A 14,306-nucleotide genomic window follows, 5' to 3' on the forward strand; every position below is an offset into this window, starting at 1 on the left:
GCTTGCCTGTGCTCTGCACTTGTCTTTTAAATAATAACTACCATGAATCTATAATAACTTTTACCTTTTGCAAAAATAAGAGTTTTGCAAATTAAGTTAGGAAACTATTGGTGTCGCACACGGAAGCAATTGTGTCAGAGGTAACATTTTAAAAATAAAATTTTGGTTCAAAATACTTGTAAAAGATTAATTTAATATACTCGACATTTGTTTATATTTCCTGCAAGAAAAATTTTAGCAAGAGAATGGCTGCAAGTGTCAAGAAATTAAAACGAAACACATAAGTAAAACTGATGAGATTCGATTTGGGAAAACGTAATCTGGGATATTTCCAGTTGACAAGCGAAATTTTGGATTTCATTTTTTTAGAAAACCGGAAGGTGTCTCCATCCGCCTGCCTTCATCTTGCCTCGCTTTGTATCATATCGCCCGGAAAACGCCTCCAATAAAGTGGGAGAAGCAACTAATCAAGCAATTCCGAAGAATTCCTGGGTGACTAAAACGTAATAAATTTTAAGAAAAAGCAAAAAGAACCCGGAAATGAGAAAAATTGTTTGGCATTCGAATTGAAGATTTCATTTCGAAAAAATACACAAAATAACAAAAACACAGAAAAAGACTGAAAACACGTACATAATTATCTAGTTAGTTCCATTGTGCATACAAATTCTTAAAATGAGCTTCCTGTCCAGCTGGCCCATTTGCTTCTCCAGACAACGTCATTCCGAATACGTTCTGGATGGTGACTACAGACGAGGGACTTGTCCCAGGGGATGGAGATATTGGATGAGATCGTCTTACTGGACGACGACGAAGTGAATTACAACACATTTGACTGAAGCGGTGAAGGATTATGAAAGGTATGAAGTATTGAAGGATGAAGCCAATCTGAAATTTTATTGCATTCTAGTATTAAAAATGTTTTAGTTTATTAAAAACGAGCATTTTCTGATAATCATAACGTATATATGTATAAAAAATAGTGTACGTCTGTCTCCTTTGTAGTTTGTAGTCTGGATTTTAGAAAAAAATGGCTTTTCGTCTTTCGAAGGGATATTGCTTTAGGATTAGTGGAGGGATATGGTCGGAGTACTGTAGTAGTACTGTAGGACTACAGTAGGATTAACTGAATGGTTTTCGAATTTTCCTTGAAAAAATCTGAATAGCTCTAAAACTTTATTAAAAAATCAGAAAGCTTCTAGAATATTCTAGAAAAATCAGTAAGCTTCTTGAACTTTTTTGAAGGGTCAAAACTCCAGGTAAATGTGTAACTGTACAGAAAGATTAGCACTCTACAATTTATTGAATCAATTTAGCGAACGGCTGGTACTTAAAAATTATTCTAAATTCTTGAAATGCAGAAACAGGGTTTAAAACATTTTTATCTTAAAAATATTTTTTAATTGAAATTCTGTCTAAAATTTGTATTAAAACAAGATCATTGGCGTATGCAAAAGAATAGGTGAACTTATGATTTTAAATGTTTGCTGAGAGTTCAATTATGACGGAGCTTTGATGAGATGCATTTTTTGAGAAATTTTCTAACTTTTTTACTTTGTTTATAGTACAACTCATTTTTTCCAATTCAGCAAACCCCCATTTGGTATAAAAAATATTTCTCAAAAACCTACCAATCTGAAGACTACGAATTTATGCAAGTATATATTGTCGTCATAGCAATAGTTGAGATTCAACACCTGCGCAGTATTCCAAAATATATCAGAGCAGAGAAACATTATCTGAATGCCAGTGTCAACGCATACAACTGGAATATGAATCCTCAATGCTTTCAAGTTTTCGTTGACTTGATATCTTTCAGAAAGTGCCGATTTTGCTCTTCCAGATTTCGACTTTGAACGGTTGATAAATAACAAAAGGATCAGTGACCAGGAGCAGATGATCGCGAACAGAACTTGAATATTTCTTGTTGGAATTGTTGCCATCATCACATGTCGATTTGCAAATTCAATATACACCAAAATACACTGAAATTATTTGATTGCAAAGCTGCAACATGCTAATAGTTACCGCAAAAACCAATGCGTAACCAAGCGTCATCCAATATCTTGATTTTTCATAAAATCTTGAAAAAGCCGTGGCAAAAATACGTTCAATAATTCCTATTGCAACTGGAAATTTTGAAAAACTTAGATTTAAAGTTAATTACCAAAAACATACTCAATGGAGGGATGAAATAACTAATTGCCATATAAAACCTCTCGCAGTTTATGACCACATGATCGGCAATTCTAGGCGCTTTTCCATAGTTTTCACCATAAAATGAAAAAGTTATATTTCGAATCGCAAGAAATGTAGTCGAGGAATAATAAAGCAGGAGAAGAGAAAAGAAACAAAATCTGAAAATTTTGTCATATTCTAATTTGATTTCGGAAGTATTTTCTACAGAGTTCTGAATATTCTCCGCATTCTTACGATAATCAGAATGCTTTCCTGTGATTTTTAACAAACACGGAACATTGGATGAATATGATATCGAAAAAATGGAGTTTTCAAAAAACGGAAATTTAGAAACAATAAATTCTTTATAAAACGAATTTTTATTAATCGCTGTAAAAAACTTAAAATGAGCCCAAAATACTTTTTACAGTTTCTGTCAAGTTTGGATATATTTGTATTGGGACAAGTTGGCAAAATATTAGTTTTCACCTCTACCTTTGAATTTTTAGCTGCCCACTAAACTTTTTGGAATTAAAACAAATAAATCTTCTTATGAAATCAAGTCTTTTGGGCAATTTGAAGTCTGCTAAGACAACAAAGAATGTCGACATTCCATATTTAATTAAAAGAGATTAAATCTTAATATCTGATGGAAATTAAAAATTATCTGTCAAAATTTAAAAACGATGATGAAACAAGAGGTTCTACGAAAAAATGTTTTTAAAAAACTTACGAAAACATTGGGTGAAAAATTTTCCTTTTCCGGTAAAACGCGACACTCGCCGAGAAGAACAATGATGATAACGGAACAAGAGCAACCGATGAGGCAATTGATAACAAGAAAAGTCGTTCAGATCCACAATTCTCCATGAATATCTCTTCCCAGGACCGATTCATAGATAAAGTGTAAGTCAGTGGGCGGAGAACCTCTAGGAAGTGAGTGGAAATCTGAAAAAAAAAGTTTGAGAAAAGAGTTGAAAACTTATGAACAGGTGTAATTGAAGGAGAGAGAAAACGAAGAAAATACTTTGGTTGGTAATTATTTAGAGAAACGGAATTGTTATTCAAATAGCCTCTGGGCACACAGATATTCGAAGTTCTGGTTTCAGAAAATTAAGAAATATTTGCGTGTATTAGGTTTTTAATCTTGCACAACTGGAGCTGAAAAATGAAAAAATTCGGGATTCTGGATTACATGGGACTGCTTTCTCACGTCAAGCTTGAAGTATTTTCAGAGCCAATTTTGTTGATTCGGAATTCCAGTTAACACTCTGTTGGAGCCGAAAAATAACTTTTCCAAGAAAAGATGAGTGTTTTAGGTCCAGAGGGGTCAGTGTTTTTTAATGGAACGGGTAATGTCTTTGTTATTTTTAACACCCAAAATAAAGATCGGCCTGACTTTTGCTTGCCTGCCTACCACTTTTCCAACTCGGAGGCTCGAAGGCTTATTAAGAAGGCAGATAGGCACCAAGAATGTATAGGTCGCCTAATGAAAAATGAGACATGAAATTTGGTGCCTATTTAGAATACTTAACTAGAACAATATATAACCTTGAGGTACGTACAGAAAATTTTCAGAATATCTGAAAAATGAAGAATTCTTCTGTTCAAATTTATATTGCAATCTGGGAGGATTTATCGAAAAAGTGCTAGCACGTGCCTGATATCTTTATTCAACAAATCAAAACCTAGACAGAAGATACATTTCTTTGTTTTTCAGTTTACATGCAAATTACAATTTTGACATTTTCCCGATTCAGATTATAAAATTAGACAAAAATTGGTCAGATGAGTCAAAAATAAGGAGCAAAGTAAATATTTTAGTAATGTGAGCCTACCATTTTGTGTAAAAACAAAATATGTTAAGATGTGTCATTTGCTGAGAAAACTTTAGATTGCGACCTAACAAAACATAAATTATTGTTTATCAGTAATGCAAAATGTTATTTAAAATTACTCGAAAGAGCCCAATTAAGAAGTAAAAAATTTTTAAAAAAACCAAGAAGGAGTTGAATTATTTGAAGAAAACATGAAAAAAGTTCAACGGACTTAATTTTTTTCAATATGAGTTCTGTTAGTTTCAAAGATTTTTAAAAAATAACCTAATTCAATTTGTTCTATTTTTTCTATCAATGGGAATTCGAAAAATAAATAAATAAGTAGAAATGTCTTCTCTCATTTGTTAGCAGAACCGTTGAAGATGTTTTCACTCCAATAATAATATAATCCCTGTTACAGTACCGTATAACTCTCACGACACGGTGTCAAAATATCTTCACTTTTTGATCAGAAATTACCAAAACAGTTTGAAAAGTATCTGACTATCTTTCTGCGGCGAGCCAATTTTGTTTCCGTCATTCTGGTTAAGAACTCAAAATACTTCGCTGTCTCGATAGCAGCTAACATTTTCTAATCTAAATTACAATCCTGCTCGATTAGGCTAAAAGTTTGAATTGTTCATATGATAATTTGAATTCTTTTGATTTACTACGCAAGGAGACAAAAAAGTGTTTAAAAAATGATAACTTTCAAATTCAAAAATCTCAAAATAGACAAAGTCGGCCAGAATTTTGTTTCAGATTATGTCGATTTAGTTACCATTTTCTGTTTTACAGATAGATTTTGGCACAATCAGAACACAAAAATAAGCACTTTCCGAGTAGTTCGATGAAAAATTCTGGAAAAAAAAACCTGATCACTTCTGTCCCAGGGAATTCAATTATTATGATGATTCAATGAATTTCTGTGAGAATTTCGAGAGGATTTAGAGTTTCCTCATAGAACTAAAAAAAACTGATCAAAAACCCAAGCACTGAATGATCACACAAAACTAATAACATTTTTGTAATATTAAATTGTAGGGTTTCAATAGAAAAATGATATTTACATGACGAAATGCTAGTTTCGAAGACATTTGTTCAAGAATTCGTGAATGTTGTTTTGCTTCGCAAACTTGGATATTCGAAAAAAAAAATAGGAATTACATTTTAAAACTCGTGTCAGATCGAAGAAAAATTTTGTGACGATTTGCAGCTGCTGTTTCCTGAGCTTGTAGCTAATATCAAAAAAGGAAAGTTGGCGAATGAAGGGCACGAATCATATTAAAAAATCATTGTGTGAAACTTTAATTTATTCATGTTAAAACCCGAAAAAAACAATTAAGTGAGCCATTGCACCTTGAGTTGAGTAAAGTAGTCGACGTTCGAGCCAACAATATCTATGCCAAGTACGTTATTAATCTGAAATGAAGAAACAAATTAGTTATTGAAATACTTGCAAATACTACTAAAAATGGTTTTCGGTCGTCGGTACATTTCTTGAAAACTAGAAATATTTTTGCCCGAATTCTTAGAAAAACAATTAAAGCATATCCACGAAAATTTATTTTTGGAGCACTTATTATAAAGTCAGAAAAATCAGGTTTCTTTGAGATTTTAACAGAGAACTATGTAATGGGTTTCAATATATGCATCAGAAATCTGAATGTACATCAAAAAATTAGAAAATGGCATGTATTCCACCCCAGAATTTTGCGATCTTATTATCACGGAAAAACTAACAAATATCTTTAATTTTTTAAATTCCAAGTTTACTGTAAAACTTAATTTTTTGGCGGATTGGGTAAGTGGCACACTTATTCACCTCAAAAATACCTATTGCTACTAGTAAAATCTTAGACCGAAAACCATTTTCCTAACTTATAATAAACTTTAAGAACTTTATTCTGATCCGGGTCAATGCTCTGACGAACTGTTGGTTTCCTTCTCTCCATCAGAGGCTTGATTTGATTCCAGATTGAACTATGCTGTTTCACAACGAGAAGAGGCATGAATAGTTGGGTTAATAGAAGAATCTGAAAATGAATTAAAAATAAATTTAATTTCATTATAATAATTTCGTTTGATCAAAATACTTTATCCAATAATAATCATGGCGGATTCTATCATCAGAGACACTTACCGCTCTAAATAATGCAAAACTAACTGTATACCCTGGATGACTTCTGCATACATCTAGGTCTATGTTGAAGTCAACTTTGAACAAAATCATAGAAAGTACAAATAGAACTGATAAACAGTTATCCACTACAACAAATGGTACAAAAGTTCTGAAACAAAGTAGAATTTAAGTAATGAAGTCCAAATTGATCTTACCTCAAAGCCTTCACATTCTCAGCTAGCTGATACCTTACTGTAAGTACAGATTTGTGCCGAGAGTTGAATGTCAAATGACGATTGACAAAGAATAAAATAACAAGGCAAATACAAATACAAATCGACAATCCGAATTGCACATTTTTTGCGGTATCATTGTATTGTCCATTGTTTACTAAAAAGTTTTCGTAATACACTACACCCACCTGAAAAATTACTCAAGTTTTCAGTTTTTAAGAATTCGAAAATTTCCAACATTTGTTGGTTTTTGAAAATTCTAGAAGTTTACGGTTCGAGCGATTTCCGAAATGTATTAGTATATTTGGAAAAGTTTTTTTGCTTAAAATTTTTTTTTTGCTTTTTTGTGCTTGCCAATTGACAAATTGTCTGACGTAGATTAACAAGTTTTTAGTTTGAATTTTAGCCACATTTTTTAAAAAGTTTTTTGTAGTCACTTCTTCCGGAAATTCACTCTAGAGTACATGTGTTCATCGTCATTGTTTTAAGTGTTTTACCGTTCTACAAACATGACAAAATCATTTACCCACCCCCAGTCCTTGACCAATAATATACATAAACCAATGCCTCGAATGTTCATAAGAGCTCACAAAAATAGTAGCACAAAGTCGCTCGATTAAACCGATCACTACTGAAATAATTCGATTGTTATTTATAATGAGAAAACAACTAACCACATGGTTGAATGTACATGTAGACCCATAAATATGCTTTATCTACGTAATCAATAAAATAGCTTTCTTCATCATAAAGTTCACAAATGGATCTGAGTAATAAGCATATGTTACATATTGCGTAAGAAGATATTAATAATATGAAGGACAGTCTGGAATTTATTTATAATCATAACGATGATTTAGACAAAGTTATCGTTATTTTTAAAGATATAGAATCACTTCCGTTTTTATCAGACAATTTAATCAATTTTTTATTGTTTTTTACCCATGGATCAGTTTTCAGATCCGGAACCGAGAAAGTTCATTAATAATAAAAAATATATCATTGCTTTTGTCGTAATCCAGAGAACAGCTCAAAGAAACTTTGAAAATCAAGCTACTCGATTTTATACTACGTATTGAAATTTCAAAAACTTTCTGATAAAAATTTAAACACGCAAGTCTTCCGATATATGTAGACATGAAGCAGGCTTAGGTCACCTTGAAAGTATGCTGGGCTTTGATTGAAAAAATAAACTTACGTGAAAAATGGGTGAAACGTTTTCGAATGAATTGTAAGTAAAATACATAAAAGTACAAAAATTATTACCATTGGCAGAGTTAATACTATTGAAAATATATTTATACTTAACAAATAATTGCTTGGACATAATGAGACATTCATGAATCTGAAAATATGTAGATTTTTAAAGATTTGAGAGCAAAGTAAAAAAGTAAAATAATCGAATTTAAACAAATAGTGTCTCAGTGCTACTTATCAAAATGTCATCGCAGACAACGGAATCCCATGCTACGAAACAGAAAAGCTCTGAGAAAATTACATGATGTCTGTCCACTACTTTTTCTCAAAATATCTATCACATGTTTGTCTGTTAAAAGGAAATTGTTGTGAAAAATGGCTCAACAACCTAACATTATTCAAGACAATATTTAAGCTTAACGAAGAAGTGATTCAGAGCTAGAAAGATTTGGTTTTAAAAACTTGGAGAGCCTTTTCCGTATACGGAAAAATTGAAAGAACCATATCGGTATTATACATAGTTTTTGGAAAACTGTAAAATCAAACAATCGGGGTACAGAAATAGGTTAGAAATATTGCCTTTGAGAAAAAAATAAACGTATTATAAATTGGAATTATGTGGTGGACTAAATCGGAATTGTTTTAGAAAACGAACCACAAACAAAAACGTACAACAACAATTTCAAGTTCTGAGCTCCGAGGAAATCTGGTAATATTTTTACTTAAATAAACTGGCCTAAATTGAATCGTCAAGACAAAATACTCATGCCCCGCCCTTTTTGTTCAATCTTTTATGTTATTGTTGAACTAATATTTCTGACCGAATGGGAGCTGGAATAATTTTATTTCTGAATAAAATAAGTATTTACAGAAACAAGAGTTTTTAAAAATACTTCCTGATTATGTGACGAATGTGTTTGAATTTTTCTTGAAAAGAATTAACAGTTTGTATTTTGAATTTTCACTAAACCTACACAGTTAAATGGAGTGTACAGAACCTGCACTTCGTTCTTTCTTAATTCCAACTTTCTGATTTATACTTTTTTAAACCAATGTTTTATCGGCTCAGAACAATATAATGAGTTTAAAACACTTTACAAATTTTAACTGAAAGATTTGAGGTCACCGCCAGAAAACATTTTATTTTTTAAACTTCAGAGTGCATAAAAAATTTTTTACTTCATTACCCAAGAATCCGAATTCAAGGGGCATCTTGTAGTAAAATGCACACAGGTCAACTAGATTGATTTATTCCTCTTCAAAAAATTTTTAATAAAAAATCAACAGAAGCAAGAAACCGGGAAACATTTCCAAAAACTACACGTTTTTGTGCTCATTCTAATTTCAAGAAGTATCAAGCTTTCACAATAAATAAAAATTTGCGGAAATGTTATGAGAAGTTTTGTTTAAAATTAACTCTGCAAACCTTTAGGTAGAGGTTTAAAAAAATAAAATAAAGAAGAAAGTCGTCGTGGGAAAATAAATGTTCTGGTTAAATCAAAACATCTATATCTGCTGACATCACCTGACATTTATTTTAGTAATGATAGGTTAATTTGAACCTAAACTGGTTTCAACCAAAAAGGAAAACATAAGATTTTCTTGTGAGCTTTCATAAGAAACGTTCCAAGAAAAAATAAACTTGTCTACATTTTTGGAATTTTTGATGTCATTTTTCTAATTAGGAAACATGCATTGGAAACTTATATTCAGTTTTGTTCAATGCTCCAATTTTTAGAATCTTCATTTAATACGTACATAACCTTTAAAACACTGAAGTTTCCGCATCAGTGAATTTTAAGAAAAATATAATTTCAAATTTCAAAAAAAAAAACAACTCTTTAAAATCTGAAAGTTGAAAACTCAAAAGACCATTGAGACCTCCGGAATAATGAAACCCAACATTTACACGTTTCTTTAAACTTTCTAGAGGAAAAGATAATTAGGTTTCTGACCAAGCTGCCCTAAAAGAAATTTAATCAGATTTATTTGGAAATAAGGGTATAGCCGGTACTTAAATGTAATATACGGGAAAACGTGGATTCAGGGAAACGAAACGTAGGAAAATGAAATTCAAATTGATAACTAAAAAATTAGGTTTTACACCTTCACGCAAAAAGCTGAACTTTGATTAGCAGACATGTTTCAAGATTAGTTTCCTTTTAAATTTATATAATAAGAACGTAATGTTTCATGATTTAAACTCAGTTTCAGCTGTTAAACAACGGAAATAATACTTTTTTAATTGCGTAATAAGTTTATAGTTAACTTCCAAAAATAGTCACCACCCCACTAAGGCTTCAGAACCAAGGACTGCCAATTTTTTAATAGGAAAGTGGGCAAGTTAAAAGGAATGTGTCTGATTGCAGGTAATCTTCTACTAATAAGTTCATTTATTTCAATATTTTTGACTTAAAAAAAAACAAAGCATCAATTCAAAACGTCTCTTTTCAAAGTTTCTTATTTTAAAATTAAACGTATAATATGTACATGAATAGACCGTGCCAATATCCAATAAAACAACCCCAGAAGTTATTATTTATTAGGTCGGAAAACATTTCGTGCCGCGTGATTTGGGAATTGTGTTTTATGAGTTTTGATAATATTGCAGAACAAATATTCACGACCTAGACTTCCAGAAAAACTATTGAGATGCATTGTAACTATAGAATGTTTCTGATTTATTTTCAGTAGGTTTCAATTTGGAATTGTAAGAAAACTTCCTCAAGGCAAGAAGAAACGTAAAAAAATATTTATTTATGGATGAAAACTAAATGTTTTTCAAAAAAATGGGATCTAGGCACCCGTGGGAAAGATGCAAAATTCAGAAATCAGGAATTGTTTCTAGTTTATTCTAACTTCGTAGTACACTCTATTTTCCTCCTTTTTCCTGTAGCATTTGTAGGTCTGAAAGTATTTTATTATTGTTTAAAGAATAAAACTATTCAAACCTTCTTTCCAATTGTCAGCTCATTATCCACATTAATAATAGTCTTATCGTCCACAATGCAGTTCAAGATTACTGTAGCACCTTCGTCTGTGCATTTTTTCGTGAAAATTCCGTCTGATACCCAGCTGAAAAAATGTTATGGGATTTTTGAAACAAGGAAACAAACTTACATATCTCCAGACTTCCTATTTTCTCCTTCAAAATCGCAGGTTGTCTCTGACGTCTCCATCATTTGTTCGGCAGCTGGAACTTCTTGCACAGGATCTGCAGGTTTTGGAGCAAGAAGATCATCGACATCCATTGCTCCAAAGTTCTTAAACATTGGACCAAGAATTTCGACGGGACTCAACTGAAATCGAATTCTGGTTAGGAAGAGTGTGATTTTTGTGCACAACTTGCACAAAAATCGGGATGAGTCTAATTATATTTATTGATTTTTTTCTTCTCAATAAATGAATATATATATATAACTTTGGCAACTAATATTTTTCCAATTAAAAACCAGGTTGGAGCAGTAAAACAAATCTCAAAAGAAAACTGTTTGAGCTGACTTTGGCTGATTCTAAAACTAGATCTATGCGATTTATATTAAGGTGAAGTATACAGTTTTCTATGTAAGAAAAAAAGCGGTCGAGAAGCTCTTCGAACTAGAAAAAAACTATAATAAACTTCTGTAGGTCAACAAAATTTCATATTGACATTTTCAGGCTCAATGCTTTCCTAGTTTTCAGACTTACCTAGAGGTGGCCTTTGAAGTTATAACATTTTGAATTAAAAAATTTACCATCAATCTTCAAATACTAAAACTTACCGTGGTTGCCCTAGTAACTGTATTTTGTTGTGGAGCAGCATCTCTGTGAAGTGAAACTTTTCCATTCGAATCCATGACGCATCTGAAAATATATTATATTATTTTTGCCGTTATTTTTTGGATCGAAACTTACTCATACTTGATTCCACTCAAAACAAGTGATCCATTAAGTGGTACCGGAATTCCTGAATCCGAAATGCAATCAGATATTTGAACTCCTTTAGCCGTACATTTTGCCATAAAACTCTTCTCGAAAACCCATGTATCTCCAATTGAATGGTCTCCACAACTCTTCTTTCTCTTGATATTTAATGTTCTTCTGATTTCAACAGTTCCATCTTTCTCTTTCAAACATTCGTATTTCTAAAACAAAAAAAATTATAAAAATTAAACTAGTTTTCTGTACGTTTTGTCTTTCAAAAGTCATTTTTGCTATTTCTATCTGTTAATCATCATTTATTGTGTCTCCCACTAGTGAACTGTCATAACTGGTTTGCAGTTATCATTTCAAATTGAACTAAATTAAGGGTTGGGCACCGGTCAAAAATAGTTGAGGTGATTGTAAAAGAAGAAAGGAATGTTAGTGACTTTGATACTGGTCAGTAGTAAAACCAGTACGTGAACCTGATCACAAACCGTATTTCCTTCATGAACTGTCTGACCGGGTAACACGTGGACACCTTCATCAGTTTTGCAACCAATTACTGTAGTCTTCCAACCATTTTTAGTGATATCACATCGAAGTACGAAGGTTGAACGGGCTATCTGAAAAAAAAAATTCGTTGATTTGAAAACAACAGATCACAAAAACGTTTAGTTTGTCCAAAGATTGTTTTTCACCACAAACAAGTTACATTTTCCCAGTGAAACCGGTAAAAAAGAATTTCAGAGTAATTAAGCAGTTACTGCAAGATACTTTTGGAGGTATATAGAAGGTAACAAAAATGATTGACTGCTTGTTAAAAGTATTCACGAAATCTGTTGGTAATTATGTGGCAAAGTACGGAAAACGATAGCTTTTTTGATTCCGTTGAAAACTAAACTGTAACAAAATCGCATACTTTTCTTTAATGCAGAAATAAATGGCAAAAGTTCCGTAAGTGATTTGAAATTTGGTTTCAAAATAGCGTTAATATAAAGAGTGTACAAAATTATTTTAAAATTCGAGTATCGAGGTTGACAAGGTTGTTTAAACATGCTCAAACTGAGCAGGAAAAACCGAGTCTCAGCATTTTCTTAGGTTAACTTTTGAAACATAGGAAAAATTTTACCATTTTGCAGTTTTTGATAACTTTAAGGCACTGGTACATACTTGGACCATCACAATATCTACATTGAAGTCGATAAAAATTGGCTCGAGGCGCTGTTGCCACAAAATTTGTCAAAAATCGTGTTTTAGACATTTAAAACTGAAGAAAAAAATTCTGCCACACAATATTTGAATAGCATCGAACATTTATTTTAAACACTGAATAATACATAAAATATCTCACCCAAGTATCTCCATTCTTATATTTTTCACCCTTGTGAACACATCCATTAACTACAGCTGTTGAGAGAAGAAGAAGTGGTAGTAACATCTGAAAGTTTGGATTTCAGATATTTCTTTATTTCCAGATAGAACCAAAGTTTTAGAAACCTAAAAAAGACTGGTGGAATAAAACATGACTAATGCGACAAGTTAGTTAATGAAACAAAATGAAAGTGAATGAAGAAGTTAAATTAGATTTTGAACAGTATTCGGTAACTAGTGAGAAGATGTGTAACATTTAAATAAAAAAGGTCACCTAACACACAAAATATGTTCCCATTCAACCCCTTCTCCATGGATAAAAAGCGATGAATAAAAGAGATAAAGATCAGAGAATTCAATGATAACAAATTTATTCGAAAAAGTGAGTGATGGAGAAAAAGAAGAGAAATTGACGTCTTCTTTCATTTTTTTTTAACCTAACCTCTGTGTGTATTACTTGTCCTTGATCGTCCGAAACGACAGAAGACGTTGAAATGTGGGCGGAGCTTCGGGAGATGCTGCTGCAGAAGATGTTATGACGTCATCAATAAGGTGAAGTCTATGTAGTTGCAGATATTTTGATTTTATCTCGGAGAAGATGATGACCGATGAGATGAAGAGCGGAAGAGATATGAAGGGAGGATCCCCCTTATTGAAATGTTTTCCTAGAATATGACTTAGATATTCAGCAGAATTGATATTAAATAATGAAAAATAGGCATATTATTTTTGCTAAAAAAGGTGCAATGTCCGGTCTCGGCACGAGCGATTTTTTTTAATCCAAAAAAAATGTTTCTTTAAGGGGTACTGTAGCTCCCAACTCCGTTTCGTTTCTCAAAAATCAATATAGAAAAACAGTTTTAAAAAACCATTTGCATACAACAACGAGAGATTTCGCCAATAGCGGTCGTTTCGAGAGTGGAAAAAATTGCTCTTCACTCATTTTATGAGTGGCCGAGATTTCATATATATATATATATATATATATATATATATATATATATATATCACGGCCATGTAGTAAGAACCTTGCTGTGGGATTAGGACAAAGATCGCAAAATTTCTCATGAAAGTCATCAAATCAAATCAAGGTAATATAACAATTTACATTCTAGGCTTCAAAACAACCTGGCGTGAAAACTGAGTTAAATTGCTGGCCTAGTTTTTTCTAGGCCACGTAAAAACCAGACCCGTGTCACAACGAGCCTAGTGGCTTTTCTTTTTATTAGGCATTCTCTCGAAACTCACCGAAAACGATCATATACGAGTTATCAACAGGCCCTAATTCAGATATTTGAATGCGATTTTTTTTCGTAAAATCAAAGTACATATTCACATTAGGTATATTTCTGTAATCTGACCCAACTCCCGATATCCGCTATGTCAGGACTTCCGATCACTCCCTAAAAGATCTCAAACATCCCGTGCATCTTCTTCTTCTTCTCCTCATTTTCCTGCAGCATGTTTGATTGATTATCTCATCGT

General features: G+C 32.2%; 3 protein-coding genes across 4 annotated transcripts; all 3 read right to left on the minus strand.

Annotated features, from left to right (window-relative positions):
• Positions 1 to 553: 553 nt before the first annotated feature.
• Positions 554 to 3,128, minus strand: T10G3.2 (G protein-coupled receptor). Its single transcript, NM_073943.3, has 5 exons — positions 2,912 to 3,128; positions 2,179 to 2,357; positions 2,029 to 2,129; positions 1,632 to 1,985; positions 554 to 888 (listed from the first exon to the last, which is right to left on the minus strand). Exons 1-5 carry the CDS (start codon positions 3,073 to 3,075, stop codon positions 646 to 648), a joined length of 1,041 nt encoding a protein of 346 aa, NP_506344.1. The 5' UTR covers positions 3,076 to 3,128; the 3' UTR covers positions 554 to 645.
• Positions 3,129 to 5,289: 2,161 nt separating this feature from the next.
• Positions 5,290 to 7,701, minus strand: T10G3.4. 2 transcript variants are annotated; one of them, NM_073944.4, is made up of 7 exons: positions 7,549 to 7,697; positions 7,025 to 7,176; positions 6,881 to 6,981; positions 6,333 to 6,538; positions 6,139 to 6,286; positions 5,888 to 6,031; positions 5,290 to 5,417 (listed from the first exon to the last, which is right to left on the minus strand). In NM_073944.4, the coding sequence occupies exons 1-7, from the start codon at positions 7,689 to 7,691 to the stop codon at positions 5,337 to 5,339; spliced, it is 975 nt and encodes a 324-aa protein (NP_506345.2). In that variant the 5' UTR covers positions 7,692 to 7,697; the 3' UTR covers positions 5,290 to 5,336. The 2 variants fall into 2 exon arrangements, with proteins under 2 accessions (NP_506345.2, NP_001263881.1); NM_001276952.4 differs by having other exon boundaries at positions 5,293 to 5,417; positions 5,897 to 6,031; positions 7,549 to 7,701.
• A 2,586-nt stretch (positions 7,702 to 10,287) lies between these two features.
• Positions 10,288 to 12,888, minus strand: T10G3.3 (Abnormal cell migration protein 18-like fibronectin type I domain-containing protein; the record flags this gene model as incomplete). Its single annotated transcript, NM_073945.8, has 7 exons — positions 10,288 to 10,454; positions 10,499 to 10,622; positions 10,668 to 10,846; positions 11,309 to 11,390; positions 11,442 to 11,671; positions 11,945 to 12,073; positions 12,802 to 12,888. 7 exons carry the CDS (start codon positions 12,886 to 12,888, stop codon positions 10,392 to 10,394), a joined length of 894 nt encoding a protein of 297 aa, NP_506346.2. The 3' UTR covers positions 10,288 to 10,391.
• Between the last annotated feature and the right edge of the window lie 1,418 nt (positions 12,889 to 14,306).

The sequence above is a fragment of the Caenorhabditis elegans genome, chromosome V (genome assembly GCF_000002985.6).
Source record: "Caenorhabditis elegans chromosome V".
NCBI lineage: Eukaryota > Metazoa > Nematoda > Chromadorea > Rhabditida > Rhabditidae > Caenorhabditis > Caenorhabditis elegans.

Coding starts and splice junctions, on each gene's coding strand:
- T10G3.2 (NM_073943.3), bottom strand. CDS start 3,075: ATGAATCGGTCCTGGGAAGAGATATTCATGGAGAATTGTGGATCTGAA. Junction 2,358..2,911: donor ATTTTTCACCCAATGTTTTC/GTAAGTTTTTTA, acceptor CAAAATTTTCAG/ATTTTGTTTCTTTTCTCTTC. Junction 889..1,631: donor AATTCGTAGTCTTCAGATTG/GTAGGTTTTTGA, acceptor ATAAAATTTCAG/ATTGGCTTCATCCTTCAATA.
- T10G3.4 (NM_073944.4), bottom strand. CDS start 7,691: ATGAATGTCTCATTATGTCCAAGCAATTATTTGTTAAGTATAAATATA. Junction 7,177..7,548: donor ACGTTTCACCCATTTTTCAC/GTAAGTTTATTT, acceptor AATAAATTCCAG/ACTGTCCTTCATATTATTAA. Junction 6,032..6,138: donor GTTTTGCATTATTTAGAGCG/GTAAGTGTCTCT, acceptor ATTCATTTTCAG/ATTCTTCTATTAACCCAACT.